Genomic DNA, 23,150 nt, shown 5'->3' with positions numbered 1-23,150 from the left:
ACCTCTGGTGAAGTCAAACTTCCTCTTCTTTGTCCTAAAAAAGTCTCCTCCGAACCTCAATGAGTGTCGTGTCTGAAGTGCTAGCCACTTCCCTTTGCTTAAGTCCAAGAACGCCATGGCTTCCTGAGCTGTGTGCAAAGTGCCTGGGAGAGGCTTCAAGGCTGACTCCAGCCCCGCACAGCAAGTGTCTGCTCTGCTTCCTAGTGGTTCTGTGGCCTGTTGGGGCTCATGGGCAGAGGTTACAATTGTCTGTCATTAGCCATGAGGTCAAGCAGGTAGGAAAGATCTTGCACTGACCATTGCCTCCACCAGGGGGCCACAATGGGAACAAATTGCTATGAGAACCTGGCAGTTATTCTGCAAAATCACACGTCCCAGGGCGATAATTTGCAAGCCCTAATGTGTTTTCCTCCATCTGCTATTCAGTAAAGCAATTTATTCTAGCAAGCATTAATTCAATAACATCTATCTAGGCTTACCATCAACACAACTCCCACGGCACTCTCTATTCCCTTTGGAGGACACGATTTGTGACAAACAAATCCCTACTTCCTCCACACGCCCTTCACTCTTTATCTATATCTCTATTTTTTTCTGCACAGTCTATCTCACTGTTTGAAATATATGAGTCTGTATTTGCTTAGGTATTTATTGTTGGTTGCCTACCACTGTAATGTAAATTCCTCACTATGTCTTATTTACAGATGCATCTCAATGCCCAAACTGTCGTACACATAACAGGTGCTCAATAGTTATTTTCTAAATAAATGCATCTATCTATCTGTGTTTCCATTCTATTTTCCAAGTATTTCCCCAGGTTTTGCAATGGCTGAAACCTGTCTCTCCTCTGGGACCATGCTTCCCCTGCAGCTTTCTCAAAGAGAAAGAGCTCGGGCCAGCCCGGTGGTGCACTGGAGAGTGCGCCACTTGGGAGTGTGGCGGCGCTCCCGCCGAGGGTTCGGATCCCATGTGGAGACCGTTTCCTGCTCACTGGCTGAGCGCAGTGCGGGCGCAACTCCGAGGGTTGCAATCCCGTTACCGGTCAGTAAAAAAGACAAAAAGGAAAAAAAAAATTGATAGATAAAGGGAGAGCATCAAACACATATCCTGGCTTTCCTGAATGGATTGTATTTCAGAGTAACCAGAGTAGATGAGGGATCTCTCACCTTTGTAGAAGAATCCTATGCAGGAGGCATGAGAGCATAAGAAATCACCTACCCTTAGCTTGGTGTTGTCAGCACCATGCTCACCCAATGAGCTAACCAGCCATCCCTATATGGGATCCGAACCCGGGGCCTTGGTGTTATCAGCACCACACTCTCCCGAGTGAGCCACGGGCCGGCCCCCAAAATTTATTTCTTACAGTTTTGGGGGCTGGGAAGTCCAAGGTCCAGGGAACACATCTGGAGAGGGCCTTGTTCTTGGTGGTGACTCTCAGAACACAGTATCACATGGCGAGAAAGGGCTGAGCAAGCAAACTAAACTTCTCACTCACTCTCCTTATAAAGCTACCAGAACCATGCCCATTACTCCCTGAATGGATCAATTCTTTCACAAGGGCACAGTCCTCACTATCTAATCACCTCTTAAAGGACCCCCCTTTATTTTATTTTTTGGTATGATCTGAACCTGTGTCATAAGATTGTGCTCTAACAGAAGGCCCTACCTTTAAAATACCATAACTGGATTTCCCACCCTCTAACACTGTTACAATGGGGGGGGTGTCAAGTTTCCAATGCATCAACTTTTGGGGGGCATATTTAACCCATAGCAGCCCGCAGCCCTCAATTTTTTTTTTTTTTTGTCTTTTTCGTGACCGGTAAGGGGATCACAACCCTTGGTGTGGTGTCATCCGCACCGCGCTCAGCCAGTGAGTGCACCGGCCAGTACTATATAGGATCCGAACCCGTGGCGGGAGCGTCGCTGCGCTCCCAGCACCGCACTCTCCCAAGTGTGCCACGGGGCCGGCCCAATTTTGACAACCCAAAATATCTCGATATTGCTAAATTTCGCCTGGGTGGGATAGGGCAAAACTGCCCCTCGTTGAGAACCACTGTTCTGATGATTATCAATGGTTGCTAGACTATTAGAAGAAAGATTGACTGGGCCGGCCCGTGGCTCACTCGGGAGAGTGCGGTGCTGATAACACCAAGGCCCCGGGTTCGGATCCCATATAGGGATGGCCGGTTGGCTCACTGGCTGAGCGTGGTGCTGACAACACCAAGTCAAGGGTTAAGATCCCCTTACCGGTCATCTTTTTAAAAAAAAAAAAAGAAAGATTGATGGTAAACTTTATGATGGATAGATCAGGCTGACAACCCCTGAACTGAGAAATGAATTCCAACATTATTAAGAGGGAGACAACCACACATTGTGTGTCTCCTGATGTGTCACAATAAAAGTACACAGTGCCAGCTGCAAAGGGTTCTTGCAATAAAACAAAACAAAACCCTCAAATTAAACCTGAACCTAATCTAGCCTCCAGCCCTGAAACTATACATATATCAGGGTCTCCTTTAAGGAAAAAAATGACAAGACTACAAATATAACATTAGGTATAGGGGTCTGTGCAAGTGAGGGCCTGAAGAAGATTCATGAGTTGCAGTGTACACCCTCCCTGGCTCTATATTTAACTCTGTTTACAAGACACACCAGGGACAGAGAAACATGTTAAATGACACACGAAGACACAATCAGCAAAACCCAGAACGTGGAAATTCTGTTGGCCAAATGACCCAGTTTCTTCCATAAGTAAATGGCATAAACAACAACAGAATAAGGGGAATTGTTACATATTAAAATAGACCTAAGAGATATGTCAATGAAATGCAATAAGTAGACCTTGTTTGGACCCTGAGTAAACAATCTGTGTAAAAAGTTTTATCGAGACAATAGGAGGAGGAAACTGAACACACATACTAGGTATTCGATGATGTTAAAGAATTATTTTAAATTTTGATCGGTGTGATAATGGTATCTTTTAAAGTCCTTATCTCTTAGAGACACACATTTAAGTATTTATGGATGAAATGATTTGCTTTAACACACTTCAGAAAAACAATGCAGAAAGGGATAAACAAAACAAGGACGGTAGAAAGCTGCTTGTTGTTGAAGGTGATGAGTGTATGTAAGTTCATTGTAACTGTTCTACTTTCACGTGTTTGGAAATTCTCTTAATCAAAAATTAAAAACGGGGGGCCGGCCTGTGGCTCACTAGGGAGAGTGCGGTGCTGATAACACCAAGGCCACGGGTTCGGATCCCATATAGGGATGGCCAGTTTGCTCACTGGGTGAGCGTGGTGCTGACAACACCAAGTCAAGGGTTAAGATCCCCTTACCGGTCATCTTTAAAAAAAAATAAAAATAAAAAAGAAGTTTTAATATTTCTTTGCTCTAATTTCATACCCAATAAGTATCTTTCTAGTTTGTTTTTCATCTCTCTGTACACAAAAAGGGTGTGCTGTAACTAGGTGTGTAAACACGCCCCAGGACGCTACTCATTCCAAGTTACCCTCCTACCTGTCTGTTCCTTAATTTTCTTAGCCCAGACTTTCAGTGCCATCTTGCACCAGTTTTTTCGAAGAATGAAAGGAGGAGAATGAGGCAGAGATGTAGAGAAGGGAGTGAACCACAATAAACAGGGAGGTCAAGTTACTAAAATCTGGAAAAGTGTCTCCCACTGGATTTGGACAGATATTACAAACCGTCCACTTGAGTGCGGCTCTGTCGTCCATCCCATCAGGAAAAAAAGTTGAGCTAAACGCTAATATTTAAAAATCAGGAGATTTCAAGCCCCAAATCAACTTTCAGCTTCTTAGAGGACCGGCAACTCTGTAGCCTGGGGCTCTCGGGGCGCACTCAGAGCCCAGAGCGTCGTCCAGGCTCATCTAGGCTCTTACAGGACAGACAAGGGGGGGCGCTGGGACCCCCACGGGCACGTTCCAGGTCATCGAGGCCGCCACTGTCAAGTAACTTCCAGCGTCCCGGTAGCGCTCTGGGACCCAAATCACTGCTGGGCGCAGATGAGCGTCACTGCGCAGGCGCAAAGCGGTGACGTGCGGCGACGTACGGGAACGGAGGGGTAGGTGCCACTGCACAGGCCCTTCTACCTTCCCACTAGGCATAGCGGGAGCAGCGCGCAGGCGCAAAGCCGTGCGGGGGGGAGGGCAGGGAGAGGCTTGCCTGCGCGGCGGCATGTCGTACCGGAAGGGGAGGGACAGAGGGCGGGCGTCACTGCGCAGATACCTCCTCCTCCACCGCTTGCGGGAGGGGGGTCTTGGGTGGCGCACCGGCGCAGGGCGGTGCTCCGGTTCGCGCATGCGCGCGGGGGGGTGAGATGGCGGGTTTCGGGGGCGGGCGACTGCCTGCTATGGGGCCGGCGGCGTTGCTGCTGTTCGCGCTGTGCACAGTGGGCACCCGGGGGCTCTACTTCCATATCGGCGAGACCGAGAAACGCTGCTTCATCGAGGAAATCCCCGACGAGACCATGGTCATCGGTCAGGCGGGCTGAGGGTGGAGAGGCCCTTTGTCCCCAGCCCGGCCCTCGGCGGCGTCCTCCTAGACCTGACCTGAGGGTGCCGAGGACGCCAGGCCCCTACCTAGCACCGCGGGTCGCACGGGGCGGTGGGGTGAGGACGCTGGGCGGAGAGGCGGCCCGCGGGGCCAGATAGTGACTGTGTGTCTGTCCTGCAGGCAACTATCGCACCCAGATGTGGGATAAGCAGAAGGAGGTCTTCCTACCCTCGACCCCTGGCCTGGGCATGCACGTAGAAGTGAAGGACCCCGACGGCAAGGTAGGGCCGCCGCTGGCAGTGCTCTAGCTGGCATCGAGCGTTCCTCAGTGGAACTCCCGTGGGGTGTGAAGCGCTTCCTGGGTCCTGAGATAGGAGACAGGAGCTTGCACTTGGAGAGGTCGCAGCAGAGGTGGGGCTTTCATGACGCACGTTGCAGGTGGTGCTGTCCCGGCAGTACGGCTCTGAGGGCCGTTTCACGTTCACTTCCCACACTCCCGGTGACCATCAGATCTGTCTGCACTCCAACTCAACCAGGATGGCTCTCTTCGCCGGTGGCAAACTGGTAAGAGGATTTTCTCTTTGGTCGCAGATTGGAATCTCTCACTTGTTTCTAAATATTGATTTGTCGCCACCATCATTTGTGACACTCTGTGGCACAGTCAGAATTGGGGAGACAGATGTTGCCCTTATGCCCCACAGCCAGGGACAAGAGTGGGTTTCATAGCCTTGGACAGATGGTTAAAGGCTCCATCACTCAGATACCCCGTGTTTCCTTGTAGCGAGTGCACTTGAATATCCAGGTCGGAGAGCACGCCAACAACTATCCTGAGATCGCTGCTAAGGATAAGCTAACGGAGTTGCAGCTCCGTGCCCGCCAGCTGCTCGATCAGGTGGAGCAGATCCAGAAGGAGCAGGACTACCAGCGGGTAAGAGCATGTCTCCTTGTACTTGGAGATGAAAGTGACCTTTATGCCCACTATTCCTACTTGGAGTTTCTGCTTGGGTTCTTCCCTGCTTGGGAGATCAGCTCTTCAAAGAATGGAATGGAGTGTATCAGTCTAATAATTGTGGTTTTTTTTTTCAAAAATTTTTATTGTGGTAAAATACACGTAACATAAATACTTACCATTTTGATTGCTTCTAAGTGTACAGCTCTGGGGTATTAAATGCATTCATAATGTGCCACCCTCACCACCATCTGTCTCCAGAACTTTTTCATCTTCCCAAACTGAAAACTGTGTCTATTAAACAACAATTCCCCATTCCCTTCTTCCCCAGCCCATTCTACTTTCTGTCTCTATGAATTTGACTACTCTAGGTAACATATGAGTAGAATCATACAGTATTTACTCTTTTGTGACTGGCTTATTTCACTTAGCGTAATGTCCTCAAGGTTTATTTACATTGTAGCATGTGGAAGAATTTACTTTTTAAGGCTGAATAATATTCCATTGTATGAATAGACCACATTTTGCTTTAGATAGTCACTTTTAAGCTCTATAAAGTAAAGTGAAGATCTCCATACTGGCCAGCTGCCAAGTAAATAAATAAAGTGAAGACAGTTCACAGTCTAGTAATAACCATTGTCTACCTGCTTTCCTTGGATCTTGTTTGAAGTGGTAGGAACATAATTTCAGTCCTAACAGAGATGCTTGCGGAGGGACAGCACCACCCCTTCTTTGAGGCAATTTCAGCGGGGAGACCGTGGCAGCATTCACAGGCGCTATTCCAGAAGGTGTTTGGTCTTGGAGTTGAGAAGTCACACATGGGGGGAACCTCACAACAGCCCGGGATTGTTTTTCCTGCTCTTTTAACCTTGTGTCCATTGCCCCACGCAGTATCGTGAAGAGCGCTTCCGTCTGACCAGCGAGAGCACCAACCAGAGGGTACTGTGGTGGTCGATTGCTCAGACCGTCATCCTCATCCTCACTGGCATCTGGCAGATGCGTCACCTCAAGAGCTTCTTTGAGGCCAAGAAGCTGGTATAGAGCCCTCTCCATATGACCCGTCCTTTTCACCTCAATTATTTGGTACTTTCCCCACCCTATCCCTTATCCACCTGGATTTTGAGGGGAAAAAAAAAAAAATATGTCACATTGGTTCCATGGCAGCAAACCATTCAGATCAGCCACTTATTAACCCTGGTTCTCGTCCTTTTCACCTCAATTATTTGGTACTTTCCCCACCCTATCCCTTATCCACCTGGATTTTGAGGGAAAAAAAAAAAAATGTCACATTGGTTCCATGGCAGCAAACCATTCAGATCAGCCACTTATTAACCCTGGTTCTCAAGGAAGCAGGACATTGGTTCAAGTTTCAAAATCTGTCTTAGGGCTACCCAGGATTAAGTCTTGCTTCTCTTGCCTCCAGTGATTCCCCTCTATTCTCATACAAAATGAGCAAAAGAAAAATCTCTCCTTCACCTCTGCTCTTTTTTTTTGGCGGCTGGCCAGTGTGGGATTCTAAACCTTTGACCTCAATGTTGCAACACTGCGTTCTAACCAACTGAGCTTACCGGCCAGCCTGACACCTCTGTTCTCTGACTGTTTATGCAGTGGGTGAGTGGCATATCCCATGGAGGAGGCCCTGACCCCTGCTCTATGGTCAGTCCTGGGTTCACTCAGTGGCTTTGTGAATGTAAATAAGGGGCAGTCTTGGCCCTGGAGGATTGAGACGTTTTTCTATAGTAGAACTATTTTTTGATAAATTATATATTTTCCTTCCTCATCGAAGTGCTACTGCCTGTAACTAGCTCAAAACACTAATGCAGTGCGTATGCATTGTTTATTCACACATTTCTAATAGCTACCATGGCAACTCTCAGGATTTAAGTGTTCTGTGGGCAGATGTTACAGCTGCTCATGGCTGTATCAGAGGGCCATCAGAGTTCTCTTACACATTTGTGATTTCCATCCCATAGGGCCTCAGAGTCAGAGGTAAGGCAGTGACGGAGCTAGCATGGGTCAGTGCACTCTTACCCTCCCTCATCCCTTAACTTTTATTTAAGTTGTGTTAAATGTTTTCTTCATGGGAACCAGATTTGGTTCTTTATACACATTTTTTCCAGTGAAATAAAATGTGTTGTAGTAGCTGTGTTTGAGATGAAATAAGAGGCTGTGGGCAGAGGGGAGGCAGAGAGGGAAGGAGGCAAGGTTCCTGGCTTAGACTGCCTCTGTGATGACTTGGAGTGGACTTCAGTGTGGACTTGTGGTACTAGGACTGACTTGGACAGACCAGCCCCTAGGGTATTTGGGAACAGGGTGCTTGGTTGCTCAACCATTCACAAAGTAGACAACACATCAGCAAGGAATCATCTGAGGATATTAAGTACCCAGCTTCTTAGCCCCCAGAAATGTGAATTTGAAAATAAATAACTAAATCTGAACAGATCTTAAAATTCCTCCATGCACTTCCTGTGTATAAAACTTAATGCCATCAGTTGCCCATTCTTATTTTTTTATACATTGTTTATTTGAAATATTATTTATTAAATGTATCTGACCTACAGAACTAAATTCTTCCCTTCTTGCTACTTTATGACCTGCTGTTCCATATATGTACCTATTTTTACCCTTAAAAATACATGAAATTTAGTTCTATAGTTTTCATTTAAATATTTTGGTATTAAAAACTCTACATATTCCTCATGTTTCCAATTCTGGATGGCTGTGTAACAGTTCAGTGAAACAAAATGCCAAAATTCTTCAGATATTTGAAATAGTTTACAGTTTTCTTCAGGTTAGAATTAACAGGGAGAGACTGGTCAGTTAGCTCAGTTGGTCAGAGCATGGTAGTATAACATCTAGGTTTCGGTCCCTGTACCAGCCAGCTGCTAAAAAAACCCCAAAAAAACAAAACCACACATGGGAAATCAGATTGCCTTTGAACTAATTAGATGTGTGGACCTCTGGCCTGAGGCTCTTGGGGGATATGTGACATGTTGGGAAGGGACACATTTCTGTCCTGTGGCTGTTACTAGAAATATAGTCAGTAGCAGCTAGACTGGAGCCTGGGCTGTGAGAGGACAGGAAGCTACAGATAAGGTCTGCTCAGCAGAAGACACAATTGAGCACATCTCAATTATGCAGGTAGGTCAGTATGCCCTGAGTTTCTCCTTGCTCTTTTTTTAAAGATGACCGGTAAGGGGATCTTAACCCTTGACTTGATGCTGTTAGCACCACGCTCTCCCAAGTGAGCCACGGGCCGGCCCACCTCTTGCTCATTTTTGATAGGGAGGGTAGTGGAGTGGAGTGAGGACAAAGATGGGTATGCATTACACGTTTACACTGATGGAGCAGGTGGAATTGGAATGGCCAGAGGATGGGCCAACAAGTGGTGGCTGTGGGGAGAATAAGCATTTCCATACAGGTGTGTCATATTCATAGATACATTGTGGCCTAAAAAAGTTTTTTAAAAAAACAATAGGCTACACCCAAAGAATTCTGGTGATCCCACCACCCCCTTATACTCTTGATTACATTCTGAGATTTTTGCTTTCTTAGATTGCAACGTCCTTACCAAACAGCCTTCTGTCTCCTTACCACAAAAAAAAGTGGGTTGGGGGCAAGGGGCGACCATTCTTAATATCCCTATCATCTCAGCCCAGTTCCCCAGCTCTCACTGGGACTGGCAGTACCCATCTTCATCATTTGGTCCCAGCCTGACTTTTCCTGTTGTGCATGAGGGATTCTGTTCTCAATTTAACAACAGCCAGAACCTAGTCTTGGTACTCGGGTGCTGGGCCATGTCAGACCAGATGCAAAGATCACTCTGGAAGCTCATCAACCTGGGCAACACTCAGCTCCAGTCTGATTAAGTAGATTTGTTTTTAGTGGTATGGTAGGCAGAGTAATAGCCCCCCAACAATGTCCATATTCTAATCCCTGAAACCAGTGACTATGTTATCTAATATGGCAAAGGAAAATTAAAGTTGCTAATCAGATGACTTTAAAATATGGAGATTATTCTGGATCGTCTGGGTGGGCTTAATGTAATCACAAGCGTCTGGTAATTTTATTTTCCTTTCTTTTGGCGGCTGGCCAGTGTGACGAACCAAACCCTTGACCTTGGTGTTACAGAGCTGCGTTCTAACCAACTGAGCTAACCCACCAGCCCATGTCTGGTAATTCTTGTGGCTCCCTTCCTCCATTTGCAAAGCCAGCAGTGGTGGGTTGAGTCTTCACATGGCACCACTCTGACCTTCTCTTTAGTTTCCCTCTTCCACTTTTAAAGTGATAAGTTTCTTAGTCTCCGCCTGTATTAGTTTCCTATTGCTGCTGTAACATATTATGACAAGCATAGTGGCTTGGGTCTCACCTTGATTATAGCCGAAGACCCATGTCAGACTTAAGACCCACAGAACTGTCATCAAGCTGTGCAGATGACTGATGAGCAGCCAGGTATGGGAACCTTAGACCAACCCTCCTTCCTCTGTCTCAGGCAGCTGCTGCCATGGATCTGTGCTGCTCATTCTTCCAGCCCGTGCCCCTCCGCCCGGCCTCTCTCCCGGGCTCCAAAATAGGCTGGTGCGCCCCGCTTCATTTGCTCTCATTTGCCCCGCCTCGCCGGCCCCAACCCTAACCGAGCGAAACCGATCCTGCCAACCTCCATCAGCCCCGGCAGCGGTTCCCCCTGCAGATCCAGAGGAACCGCGGGGAGATCCGGTTACACCCGAACACTGTGCAGCCGCAGACCGCGGACAAAACACCGGAAGCCTTGGATCCAGGACTTCCGGGAAGTGACGGATCTTCCGAATCTGATTGGTTGTTGCTTTGGCCCGCCCCCGCGACGTCTTCATTTTCCCTGCCGCGCGTGCGCGCTGTCACTACGGAGTAGGACTATGGCGGACCCAGAGGCGTTGGGCTTCGAACACATGGGCCTGGATCCCCGGCTCTTGCAGGTACTGGGGAGAGCTGGGGAGCTGGTTTACGGGTGCGCCGTCCTCCGCGCCGCCTGAACCACGCTCCTCGTTTCTCCTAGGCCGTCACCGACCTGGGCTGGTCGCGGCCTACGCTGATCCAGGAAAAGGCCATTCCACTGGCCCTGGAGGGGAAGGACCTTCTGGCTCGGGCTCGCACGGGCTCCGGGAAGACGGCCGCTTATGCTATTCCGATGCTGCAGCTGCTGCTCCACAGGAAGGCGGTGGGTAGCGGGAGGGCCGAGGAGAGGAAAGAGGCAGGCCCCAAAGGCTGGGAAGGGAGGTTCCCGTTTGTGCAGTGTTTTCTCTTGGTCCCCATCCCCATGCAGGCTGGCCTTGGAGAAGCTGGTGCTGTTGTGGCTCTGGACTGGAGTTCATGTTTACCTGGGCCCTGCTATTACCAGCCTTTGTGTAATCTTGAGTAATCTTCTATAAAAAGGGGGCACATCTTCCCTTTCTACTTATAGAATTAGAGTGAGATTTAGCCTCCATAATTAGTACACTTTAAGTAGGGTAGTCTCCTTTTATCCTTGGGGGATAAGTTCAGAGACCCCCAGTGGATGTCTAATCTGGTAATAATACAGAACCCTAAATGTACTATGTTTTTTTATTATGGTAGTGGATGTATATAGCGTGGATAGGCTGTACAATGGATTCCTGTCTGGGGCAGGAAGGAGCCAGATAGGGAGAGATTTTATCACTACTTAGAACTGTGCACAATTTAAAGCTTATGAATTATTTATTTCTGGAATTTTCCATTTAATGTTTTCCAATCATTGTTGACTGAAACCACGGGAATCAAAACCACGGATAAAAGGGGCACTACTGTAACATCATAGCCATAGAGTAAGTTATTCTTTCTTGTGAGTCAGAGCCCAGGGAAAGAGTCCTCCACTCTACATTTTAAGGCAGGCAGAGAGGTTGATCAGCTAAGTTGTGTTGCAGTGGATAGGTCAGATTGCCTGGAAGAAGTAGAGAAAAGCATCATGTGGACACAATAATATGCACTGCTGGCTAAAGTCTTTCATTCACGTTCTTACAGACAGGTCCTGTGATAGAACAGGCTGTGAGAGGCCTTGTCCTTGTTCCTACAAAGGAGTTGGCACGGCAGGCCCAGTTCATGATTCAGCAGCTGGCTACCTACTGTGCTCGGGACATCCGGGTGGCCAATGTCTCTGCTGCTGAAGACTTAGCCTCTCAGAGGTGGGTGAAAGCACAGCCGCAGGGGAATGAAGCTACACAGAGATGTGGGATTGGGTTTGTGTGCAGCAAGAGAGAGGGCTGGTCCAGCATGAGGTCTCAGCTGCTACATTCTCCCTGATGCTGCTGTTTGCCCACCTGCAGAGCTGTGCTGATGGAGAAGCCAGATGTGGTGGTGGGGACCCCATCCCGCATATTAAGTCACTTGCAGCAGGACAGCTTGAAACTGCGTGACTCCCTGGAGCTGCTGGTGGTGGATGAGGCTGATCTTCTTTTTTCCTTCGGATTTGAAGAAGAACTCAAGAGTCTTCTCTGGTAAGGAAAAGGTAGGGATGGTTTCTGGTGGAAACATTTGTGAATAGAGTATTGAACCTAGAGCTTGGTGGCTGGAAGTTCTGCTGCCTGCCACAATTAGAGGTTTTTGGAGCTGGAGTCTGATCAGGCTCTGTTTCATTTCAGTCACTTGCCCCGGATTTACCAGGCTTTTCTCATGTCAGCTACTTTTAACGAGGATGTACAAGCACTCAAGGAGCTAGTACTACATAACCCGGTAAGGGGCACGTTGAGCTGCAGGCATGGGGACACTTAGAGGACTTGATGCTCCTTTTCAGAGGAGCTTTTGATGTTTTGGGTGGGATGGTTGTCATGGGGTGTTTTATCTCTGGTTCTGAGGCACTAAAAGCCAGTCATCTGATATCACTACATACATATTTTCAGGCATCCTCAACTGTTTCCCAGTTCAAATCATGCTTTATCTAAAAGCCTGAGCAGGGATCCCCCAGGGAGCTGCTTAGAGCAACAGAGCCAAAATTCTAAGGCCAAATTCTTACATAAATTGTATCCTTCAGAAGCTCTGTTGGGCCAGCCCGGTGGCGCACTGGATAGTGCGCCGCTTGGGAAGCGTGGCGGCGCTCCGCCCGAGGGTTCGGATCCCACATACAGACCGGAGATCCCCCAGGGAGCTGCTTAGAGCAACAGAGCCAAAATTCTAAGGCCAAATTCTTACATAAATTGTATCCTTCAGAAGCTCTGTTGGGCCGGCCCGGTGGCGCACTGGATAGTGCGCCGCTTGGGAAGCGTGGCAGCGCTCCGCCCGAGGGTTCGGATCCCACATACAGACCGGTTCCCGCTCACTGGCTGAGCGAGGCACGGGAGCAACACCGAGGGTTGCAATCCCGTTGCCGGTCCCCGGTCCGGTACGGGGGCAACACTGAGGGTTGCGATCCGTTGCCGGACACGGAAAAAGACAAAAGACAAAAAAAAAAAAAAGGAAGCTCTGTTGCTATGGACCTATAGTTGTTTATTGATATGTCTCTCTTTGTTCTGTGCCCCAAGCACTTTATGTTTAGTTTACGTCCTCTATACCCCACAATAGTTAAGGCATTTTGAGTTTTTTAGGTTACAAAACTAGAGGGGACTGAGGGTGCCAAGAATCCTTAAAGGCATCTCAGCCCTGCACTAAAATGTTGGTGCCTGGTGGGTGAGCCAGTAGCTGTAGCATGTGTCTTCTCTTTCTTTCCTGATCATTGGTCTGTCCTCTCCCCAGGTTACCCTCAAGTTGCAGGAGTCCCAGCTGCCAGGGCCAGACCAGTTACAGCAGTTTCAGGTGGTCTGTGAGACTGAGGAAGACAAATTCCTGCTGTTGTATGCCCTGCTCAAGCTGTCATTGATTCAGGGGAAATCCCTGCTCTTTGTCAACACTCTAGAGCGGAGTTACCGGCTACGCCTGTTCCTGGAGCAGTTCAGCATCCCCACATGTGTGCTCAATGGAGAACTCCCACTGCGCTCCAGGTTTGCCATGGTCAATGTCTTGATTGAGTTAAGTTGAAGGTAGGCATTGACAGCTGACCCAGTTGATGTTCCTGTTTTTTAAGCACTTAGTAGGGGCCAGGCTGTGGACTTGACTGATACTGACATTTCTCACAACTCTAAAATACCTACTGTTACTCCTTCTTCTATTAAGGAAGTTGAGGCACAAAGGATAAGTAGAGAAAGAGATTAAGAGGAAGAAACGAGAAGAAAGAGAGATGATTATGACAGTGCCAGGACTGGGAGAGGGGCCTCCAGCTTGCTCTGCGGGGGCTGACCCTCTCTCCACTGTTGGCCTGTAGGTGCCACATCATCTCACAGTTCAATCAAGGCTTCTATGACTGTGTCATAGCTACTGATGCCGAAGTCCTGGGGGCCCCAGTCAAGGGCAAGCATCGGGGCCGAGGGCCCAAAGGGGACAAGTAAGTCCACATTTCTCTTCTTTTCTCAGCCTTCCTAAGTGAGTCCTGTTTTTCAGCTTTTTGGGAGACTGAAACAAGGGCGCACAGAGCAGGGAGCTAGACGTTCCAGATCTGGCTGGTTCTAGGCCCTTACTCAGCTGCCTGGGCATAGAACAGGGGAATGAAGGGTACCCACTGAATGTGCAGCAGGAAGGGGAAGACTGAACCTGGGTTTTTGGCATATGCAGTCCTGCGGGGGAGATGGCCAGCCTGCGTCGGGTGTGTGGCTGTGACTTGTAGGGAGTATATTTCTGAGAGGAAAAGGGAAGCCCCCCAGTCTCTGTCCACTTGAAGGGTTGACTGGCCCAGGGGTGGTTCTCAGATTGCCCCGGAGGACAGTGAGTTCTACTGGTGCCCCAGAGCTGAGCTCAGAATGAGAGTTTGGCCCTGTGTCAAAGCTCCAGGCCACCTTGCGATACCCCAACTCCTGTAACACTTCTGATGTTGAAGAGTCTTATGTATATCAGGGTCTTGTGGTCCCCATGCTTTGTTTAGAGGAAGTTTTGCTAATTAAGCTTGAGAATGCCTACCCAAAGGAGAGGAAGGGTCTGGCTGATGTTGATTGACTCCGCAGGGCCTCTGATCCGGAGGCAGGTGTGGCCCGGGGTATAGACTTCCACCATGTATCTGCTGTGCTCAACTTTGACCTTCCCCCCACCCCTGAGGCCTACATCCATCGAGCCGGCAGGTAGGAGGGCTGGGAATGTGGGGGGCCAGGCATCTGGCTTGTAGGCATGATGAAGGCTCAGAGCTTGCTGGACTGTTCCTACAGGCCAGAGATGCAGGCTGGGCCATCTCCCCTTGCAGGACAGCACGGGCCAACAACCCAGGCATAGTCCTGACCTTCGTGCTACCCACAGAGCAGTCCCACTTGGGCAAGATTGAAGAGCTGCTCAGTGGAGGTAAGAGGTTGGCTCATGTGGGCTGGGCCAGGCCAGGCCTCTCCCACGATACCTTCAAACCCTGTGAAAGTGACAGCAGCAGTAACAGGGTAGTGTGACCAGCAGCTTCCAATGTCCATCCTCTTCATGCCCGTGTGGCAGGCACTATCCCTCTTCACAGATGAGCAGACCAAGGTATTTTGTCCAAAGTCACTTCTACAGTCTGCCTCTTGAGCGTTAAGTGACGTGACACGCTGCTCTGACATACCTCATGACAGCGCCCGACCCCAGATGCTAAGTGCTCCTTGATTGCTCTCCCTGGCATCATCCTGGGGTGCCCTTGTTGCCAGGGTGCCCTTGGCAGAGGAGGGGAAAGTGGACGGCAGGTCCTGGGGCTCAAGGGTATGATGACACCCATGTCTCCAGGATACATAGGTTACCCCCGTCCACAGCACCATAGAGGTGTCCCATGAGACCCAGGTACAGAGAAGCTGAGCGTTTGGCATACCAGGGAGGTGGTGGCTCCCCTGCTGCCTTGCCCCTGGGAGAAGGTGCAGGAGGCTGCAGGTGCAGTCTTGGTAGACCCCATCCCAGCCCTCACCTGCGAGACCCTCACTGGTGCCTTCTCCACAGAGAATGGGGCCCCCATCCTGCTCCCCTACCAGTTCCGGATGGAGGAGATTGAGGGCTTCCGCTATCGCTGCAGGGTGAGCTGGATGTGTAGGGTAGGGAGTGGATGGGTTTGGGGCTGTGACCCAGGGATCGTGCCCTGTTGCTGAGCATCCAGGCATGAGGGAGGGTTTGGGGCAGCCCCACCATCTTGACCTTCAGCATTCACCTGTAGGATGCCATGCGCTCAGTGACTAAACAGGCCATACGGGAGGCGAGATTGAAGGAGATCAAGGAAGAGCTTCTACACTCAGAGAAGCTCAAGGTGAGGGGACAGGGAGGCAGGGTGGGGATGAAGCTTAGTAGGCCGCCAGGCTGAGTGGTGAGAAGCAGAGAACCAGGCAGTGTGCTGGCCTTTGGCAGGGAGAGGGAGGAAACGGGCCAGGAACCAGTGAAGGAAGCCAGCCCATTATGCTGGCAGGTAAATTGGCACAGACTCACAGTGGACACCCTCCATGTCCATCAGAATTACAGGTTTACGTGTACTTTGGGGACTTACTTGCTAGGCATACTTGTGAATGAGCATGGTCATACGTGCCCACTCACAGTGGACACCCTCCATGTCCATCAGAATTACAGGTTCACGTGTACTTTGGGGACTTACTTGCTAGGCATACTTGTGAATGAGCATGGTCATACGTGCCCGCATTCATCATAGCATTACTGTGGAACCAGAAGATGGAAACACCCCCGAGCTCACCATAGGGGCGCACTGAGTAAACTAGGGTACATCCTTAGCTGAAGGCTACACTGACATAGCAAAGAAGAGGAGGCTGTCTGTGTGTCGATGTGGAGCAGTCTGAGAGGATGCCAAGCGAAAAGGGGTGCAGGGTGCTGCTGTTTGCCTTTCAGACAAGGGAGACTGAATGTGTAGTCCTCATACATGTGCAGCGGACTTGGAGACGTGAGAAAGTGGCTCCAGTAGCCTACTCTGCACAGGGAGGGTGGCGGGGACAAAGGCAGTAGGAAAACTTTTCATGGCGTGACCTCTTGTGCCTTTTCGAACAAGTGAGCATGCTATCCTTTCAAAACTGAATCTGCAAAGTTACAAAAGAGGGGTGCTGACTCTGCAGGGCTTGTTGTTCCCCTGTCAGACATACTTTGAAGACAACCCCAGGGACCTCCAGCTGCTGCGGCACGACCTGCCCTTGCATCCTGCGGTGGTGAAGCCTCACCTAGGCCATGTCCCTGACTACCTGGGTGAGTGTGGCCTGGGGGATCAGGAGGCAGCGGGCTGGAGCAAATGGCATTGGTTGCTCAGGTGGAACAGGTCCCAGGAGAATCAGGCGGCACACATGTACACAAACAAGTACGCTCGTGTGTGTGCTCGCTCGTTTAAGCTTGTCCGCCCATCCCATGGGATAGCTGTTGCTGTCTCCATTGTGGACATGAGGAAACTGCGGGAGTACAGAGTTGGTGGCAAACCCAGGATTTCAGGCCAGGCGGTCTCCAGGGCTTGGCTGGATGAAAGAATGAACCAGTGACAGGTCGAATGGCTCTCTGTGGGCTGAAGGGAGTGAACAGGTTTGGGGAAGGGTCGGGTAGGCGGCAGAACTCCTGGTACTGGGGAACACTCAGAATTAGCAGCCCCTGAAGGCGAGGCCCAGGCACCTGTGGAGTCTGGGGCAGAGCAGTCGACAGGGAGATAGACTCCATGAACAGAAACAGATGAGGTGGCAAAGGGAAAAGGGCAGGGTGGGGCAAGGGCACAGGGCTGGCAGGTACAATATCAGGACCCAGGAGTGGTTTCTGTGGTGGCGATAAAGCCAAAACTGGGTCTGTACATGGCCATTAACCTGGTGGCTCTGCTCATGTGATGCAAGCTGTCCTGGGTCATGACTTTTCTTCTTTGACGTGCCATATGTGAGTTTTCGGTAATGAGCGTGTATGACTTTTATGCTTAAAATAGATAGAGGAGATGGCTGTGGGCAGTGAGTGCAGGCCCTTTCCTGGTACCATGGGCTCTGGTCAGCCTGGACCACGAGCAGACAGGTGTGGTGTTGCTGCTGTGGTAGTGACAGGAGGGTGGAGATGGAATATACCAGGGCAGGAGTGGCCTGAGTGATGGGAAGGGAAGAGTCCAGAAGAGATGGAAACTTGAAAATGCCATGGTGGGGGGCCAGGTTCTCAACAGCAATGAGCTGGAGGAGACCCTGGCCCTGGTCCTGGTCTGAGATGCCAGGAGGTGGAGCAGGGAGAAGGCGGTGCTGGATCTTTGGCCTAAGGGATCAGGTCTTCCCTGTTAAATTGGAGCAAAGTCACTGCTAAGATGATATATATCCAGGAGGTTTAGAAGGGCCTGGGGATGGTCAGGATGTGAGGATCTTTGGCACTTGGCTTGGGGAAGTCTTTGGGACATGGAAGTGAGGGCAGAGCTGAAGTCAAGTGCCACCGGGATGGTGCTAGGGAAGGAAGGATGTAGGACCACCAGTTGGGGACACCTGGATCTGTAGTGATGAGCCAGGTGTGAAGTAATTACCCATCAACTTATTTCAGCTGCATTTTCTTTAAAGCTGTATATATTTTTCTTGTTTACTGTTTATTGCAGCAAATTTAAATACTACAGAAGAGTGATTTAGACAGGAGTCTAACAAGCTCACATTCTTTTGGCCCTGTGCACCTGTGATAACGAATAGCATGTGTTGTAGGCTGTCGGTTGGGTCAGAATTGGACGATTTGCTGCGGAGTCGGTGGGGGTGGGGGCAGCACCGAGAAAGGCTTGTGGGAGGGCTGGAAGCCCCTCATGAGGTGAGACCACATCTCTGGGATAGGGATGGCAGTGGAGGCTGGAGCTTGTGGCAGGTGAGATGGCCACTGAGATCAAGCATCTCTTCCAGTTCCTCCTGCTCTTCGTGGCCTCATGCGCCCTCACAAGAAGCGGAAGAAGCCATCCTCCTTCAAGAAGGCCAAGGTACAGCTCCTACCTTGGTGTGCTGGCGCCTTGCGCTCAGGATGTAGAGAGGCCACCTGACAACTGGGCCCCAAAAACCTGGTGGCTGGGACAATCGTGGGCTGGGGACACTCCTGTGGCCGCCCATGAGCACAGCTTATCTGTCCCTGGCTGCCCTTCTCCCTGACAGTGTCCACAGCAGCTTCTGGTCTTGGCTTGTGGCCTGTGGGGGCCTTGCCAGGTCACTGGTCACCCTGTGTCTGTCTCAGTTTGGGCGGGCAGGTGATGGATTGATGGAGGGTCTGATTCCTCCAACTAACCTGTAACTTTGCCCCCGTAGAAGGTGAAGGCCCAGAACCCACTACGCAGCTTCAAGCACAGAGGAAAGAAATCCAGACCTGCAGCGATGCCCTCCTGAGGTCTCCGGGCCCCTGGGGGGCTGAGCACAGTGTGGAGCAGCTCCCTGGCCTGCAGGGGTGGCGCAGCTCTGGCATTTACTGCACTGCCTGGACAGACTGAATTCCGGGACAGCCAGTGCTGGCCCCTCCAGCTCCTTGGCACTTCCAGGCCCCTTAACAACAGAATAAAGTTTTTAGCTGCCCTTGCTTGTGCCTCTAGCATATAAAAAGGAACTATTCCAGGCCGGCCCGTGGCTCACTCGGTAGAGTGCGGTGCTGATAACACCAAGGCCACGGGTTTGGATCCTATATAGGGATGGCCGGTTTGCTCACTGGCTGAGTGTGGTGCTGACAACACCAAGCCAAGGGTTGAGATCCCCTTACTGGTCATCTTATAAAAAAAAAAAAAAGAAAAAAAGGAACTATTCCCCAAACCTCGGCAGTTGGGAAACTTCCAGAAGTGGCAGCCCTGGCTCTGCTGCTACATGCAGTGCCTTTCTTGGCAAGCAGAGGTCAGCAGTGAGAGCCCAGAGCCCTCCTACCCAGCTCCTGCAGCCCTGATGTTGGGGCAGGGCCCCAGATGGGTCTGTACCCTGGGGAGATGTGCCTTCCTGACAATGAGCCTCCCTCTCCCCCTACACATGCACATTGTGGATTCAGAGGGGAAAGCCGCTCACCCTTCAGAGGAGCCAGGGCAGCTGTCTCCTGGTCCCTTCCTGATGACTGCTCATGTGAGCTTGTGTCTGCATGTGTTCAGTGTACGAGTGGTAGTGTAACACACATGCTGTTCCCTCTCCTGCCCGGCCTCCACTCTCAGGCCACCTTTCCAGCCTGAAGGCTGGGCCTACCAGCTTCTGTTTGCTGGTTGCAGCTTGGAGGGGTGGGATTCTCTGCTGACTCAGTCTGCTTATCACAGTGTCATTGTCACCTGCTTATCAGGCATTAACCAGGCCAGGCTGGGGGCATGAGGAGATAGGATGGGGGTGGGAGAGCTGGGAGGAAGTAGGGAAGCACTTGAGTGCTTTAGAAGGAAACCAAGCTGTATTGCATCTCAGCAGAAGTTTGAACAGAGGTGAGGAGGCTGGGCCTTTGGTTATAGTTAGGGTGTGGTACGACTAGGGGTAGCAGGACCTGAATTTGGGGTCTCTACAATCTCTGCTCTTCTGTTAACTTCTGAGGATTTCTAGGAAGCCAGGGTGGGTGATGGGGGCGGGGGCAGTGTTGCTGCTTGGGTGGGATTACGAGCTAGAGCAGATTTCTTGTCTCTGTGTTTGGTGGCTCAGGGGTGTTCAGAAGGAAAAAGTTAATGGAGCTGGAGATAGAGCAACTATATATGAGCATCTGCTGGGTCCCAAGAACTGCAGAGACCCATGCATTGGTATCACTTCCACATCACGGGAGAGTGCTTACGCTGCCTTGGCCAGGCCTTCACCCTGCTTCACAAGGCACCAAGACCTGTCTCTGGGGACAGCAAGGGCTCTGGATGTTTTAGATGTTATGGCCAGGCTGTGCTGTAAAATGTACGACTTGTCTCCATGACTTGTCTCTCTGACTCTGTCACTTCAAGCACACCTTGCCCGGAGCTTGCTTCCCAATACTCTGCTGTATTCCTGCTAGGGGACAGCCAGGGTTGAGCCAGGGGCTGGATGCTTGGGTGATGACATGACGGCTGTTGAATGCCTGTATTACTTCCTCCTAAATCATGGTAGCCCTTGGGGAGACTATTCCCATGTTCTGGATGGGGGAGTTGAGGCTCAAAAGTTACCTGGCAAACCCGAGGGCACAGAGCAAGTGAGGGCTGCACAGCATTTGGGCCTCAGCCCGTCCACCCCAGTGGAGGTATGTTGTTTGTGTTGCTTTGCCCCCACGGATTTGTTACCCCACTTTCCCTAGGTGACGGAGACGTAAAGGATTACTTAAAGCCTATTTTTTTGAGCAGTGAGAAGCCCCAAAGTGGTTAGCTTCCCTGGGAACGCTTTAGCAAGAGGCAACCCTTCCTCGGGAAATTAACCCTGAATTGGGTTTATTTATTTATTTATTTAATTTTTTAGAACAGGAAGTTACAGGAAGAGAACATAGGTGGGGTTATAGTTTAACAATATAGGCTGGTAACTTTTAGTGAAACAAGTCAGATGACATCCATTAGACAAGTGATCCACCAACAAAGGCTTGATCTTAGCAGACATTCCTTCTCCCTCCAGAAATTTTCCAGTATCTTTATATAGTAACTAGTGTGTCCTTGAGCCAGCAACCTTGCTGTGTCACAAATCTTTATCTTACACCAGAGACTTTATAGCCTGAGGAAAATTTCCAGTCCTCTGTAACATCAATATTTGAAACTGCAAGGCTTTGGAAAACCAGGTCCTGTGAGATACATATGCTTTATAGTATATTCCACAGAGGTGCTTGTACTACTGGGGCTCTTACCACCAAGGGGCACAGGCACATCGTAGGCACCCTGGGTCTGCCCCTGCTGTGTTCCTCTCTGAGCTACAGCAGGCCCTGCACTGGGTTGGGTCTGAAGTGGTCAGGGCCCTGGAGAGAATGGGAAGGGCTCTGCATCCTTCCCAAGTGTGCTGGGCTCATTTGGTGCCCATACAGCCCTGGGCGCAGGTACCATGTGTCTTTTTACAGGTGAGGAAACAGGTGCTCAGGGTCGGCAGGGCTGCCTCTTGGACTCATCCTCTGACCAAAGCCCGTGCCCTTAATTTGGCACAAGCATGTCCATACCAGGTCAGCCCTCTGGCCTCAGGGTGTGCGCATGATGTATGCACAAACCTGGGGCTGTCTGGGGCCAGGCATTTCCAGACGCTTCATGGACCTGGAAGGGGTATGACATGTGCTGTCTCAAAGCTTAGGGCAGCAGAGAAGCTTGGACAGTTTCCAGGCTGGGGAAGCCCTGGGCTCAGACAGGGAGGTCAGGGGAGTGCAGCGACATCACCCCAGGCTGACGCAGTCTCCCCCACACCTAGGCCTGAATGAGCGCCTGTGGGTCTGGGTCATGTGCTGGGGTCTAGAATCAGGTAGAGAAGTTCCAGTCTGTGCACACAAGGAGCTTTATTGGGCCAAGAATCAGACCTTCATTGAACTCAGCCTCACTCGAGCTGCAATCGACTACAGTGGAGTTGGTGGCATCTGTCCTGCCAACACCTGGGGCCTACCAGGTGCAGGCACTGGGATGGGGGCAAAAGGAAGGCAGTGCTTCGCTCTCGGGGGTCTTAGCCTCCTGCATGGGGGGCAGCCAGTGAACCAGCGCACAGACTGCTGATGGTCACATTGGGGGAAGTCCAGGGTGCTGGAGGGCTATCTGGGGCCTCACTGTGTTGGAGGGAATGCTAGCTACCTTGAGGAAGCGAGGTTAGTGCTGAGATGGGAATGGTGAGAGGAAACTGCAGTCCTGGAGCTGCACGTGCAAATTCCCTAAGGTGGGAGGGTGCCTGGTACATCTGAGGATGAAAAGACCAGAGTGGTTGTCACCAAGGTATGCAGTAGGGGCTGAAAAATTGACTTGATTTACTTTTGAAAATATAATACAGTCACATATTAAAAATTCAAACAGTACAAGAAGGTATAGGATTTTTTTAAGCTGTGAGAACCCTGATCAGATAGCTGAGGGGTGATACCCTGAGGGAGGACAGAGTGTGCTGGAAACCTCTGGACCCAGAGCACAAGAGGCCCAAGTGCGGTCCCATCCCAGCTGATTCTTTAGCCCTGTCTGCTGAGGATGCATGACTCATCTTTGGGGCAATGTGTTGTCTGTGGGACTTTGGTCTTTAGGGGCAGGATCCCCAAGAGGCAATGGTGAAAGGGAGGTGACCCTGCCAAGTGTCACCCTCATTTCCCAGAAAGATAATTATGTAAGGTGCCCACCTTGCAGAATGGGCTGTGTTACTTCTCCATTTATCACAAGAGCAAGGGAGGAAGTGGTCAGTCATTGCAGAGGGCGAGCCGCCTTGGCTAAGAAGACCTGCTGTGTGCCAAGCACCATGCCAGGCCAGTGCCCATTATTTATTCCTGCTGAAATGCCTTCAGAACTCAGCATGTCCAGTGTCTGTTCACCTGATGGCCTACAAACCTGCTGAGGGGCAGTAGGACTCACGGGAAGTTCTCCGAGGGTGTCTGGGGCCATGACTGAGCTAGGGAGATACATCAAGGGGTCTTCAAATGAGTGCCCCAGGAGCTGCATCTGCCGTGCAGTGACCTGCTATGGCAGGCCTCAGGTGTCTGGGTAAGACCATGCCTTGGTGGCCGCTTACTGGCTGTGTGGCCTGGTGTGAGGGAGGCGCCTTGCTTTTCTTGGCCTTCTCTGAGTTTTCACCTGTAAGTGGGGGTAAAAATGACCCCTCTGAGGGTTTTTGCAGGGGGCTGATGTGTAACGTGTGTGATGTGTTGGTGCAGCCCAGGCACCTGG

The 23,150-nt window shown here is 50.5% G+C and overlaps 2 protein-coding genes across 2 annotated transcripts; both read left to right on the top strand.

Moving 5' to 3' along the window:
- The first annotated feature begins 4,321 nt into the window (after positions 1-4,321).
- On the top strand, positions 4,322-6,632 carry TMED4 (transmembrane emp24 protein transport domain containing 4). Its single transcript, XM_008591902.1, has 5 exons — positions 4,322-4,496; positions 4,693-4,793; positions 4,951-5,076; positions 5,294-5,440; positions 6,353-6,632. The coding sequence occupies exons 1-5, from the start codon at positions 4,337-4,339 to the stop codon at positions 6,500-6,502; spliced, it is 684 nt and encodes a 227-aa protein (XP_008590124.1). The 5' UTR covers positions 4,322-4,336; the 3' UTR covers positions 6,503-6,632.
- Positions 6,633-10,198: 3,566 nt separating this feature from the next.
- Positions 10,199-18,946, top strand: DDX56 (DEAD (Asp-Glu-Ala-Asp) box helicase 56). The gene is made up of 14 exons (XM_008591901.1): positions 10,199-10,413; positions 10,494-10,655; positions 11,474-11,634; positions 11,776-11,946; positions 12,091-12,181; positions 13,178-13,422; positions 13,743-13,862; positions 14,476-14,589; positions 14,709-14,803; positions 15,416-15,489; positions 15,627-15,716; positions 16,546-16,651; positions 18,289-18,362; positions 18,682-18,946. Exons 1-14 carry the CDS (start codon positions 10,354-10,356, stop codon positions 18,757-18,759), a joined length of 1,641 nt encoding a protein of 546 aa, XP_008590123.1. The 5' UTR covers positions 10,199-10,353; the 3' UTR covers positions 18,760-18,946.
- Positions 18,947-23,150: the final 4,204 nt, after the last annotated feature.

Source organism: Galeopterus variegatus, unplaced genomic scaffold (genome assembly GCF_000696425.1).
Source record: "Galeopterus variegatus unplaced genomic scaffold, G_variegatus-3.0.2 Scaffold7382, whole genome shotgun sequence".
Lineage (NCBI taxonomy): Eukaryota > Metazoa > Chordata > Mammalia > Dermoptera > Cynocephalidae > Galeopterus > Galeopterus variegatus.
The sequence above is the reverse complement of the archived record's forward strand: the minus strand, read 5'-3'. Positions and strand labels throughout refer to the sequence as shown.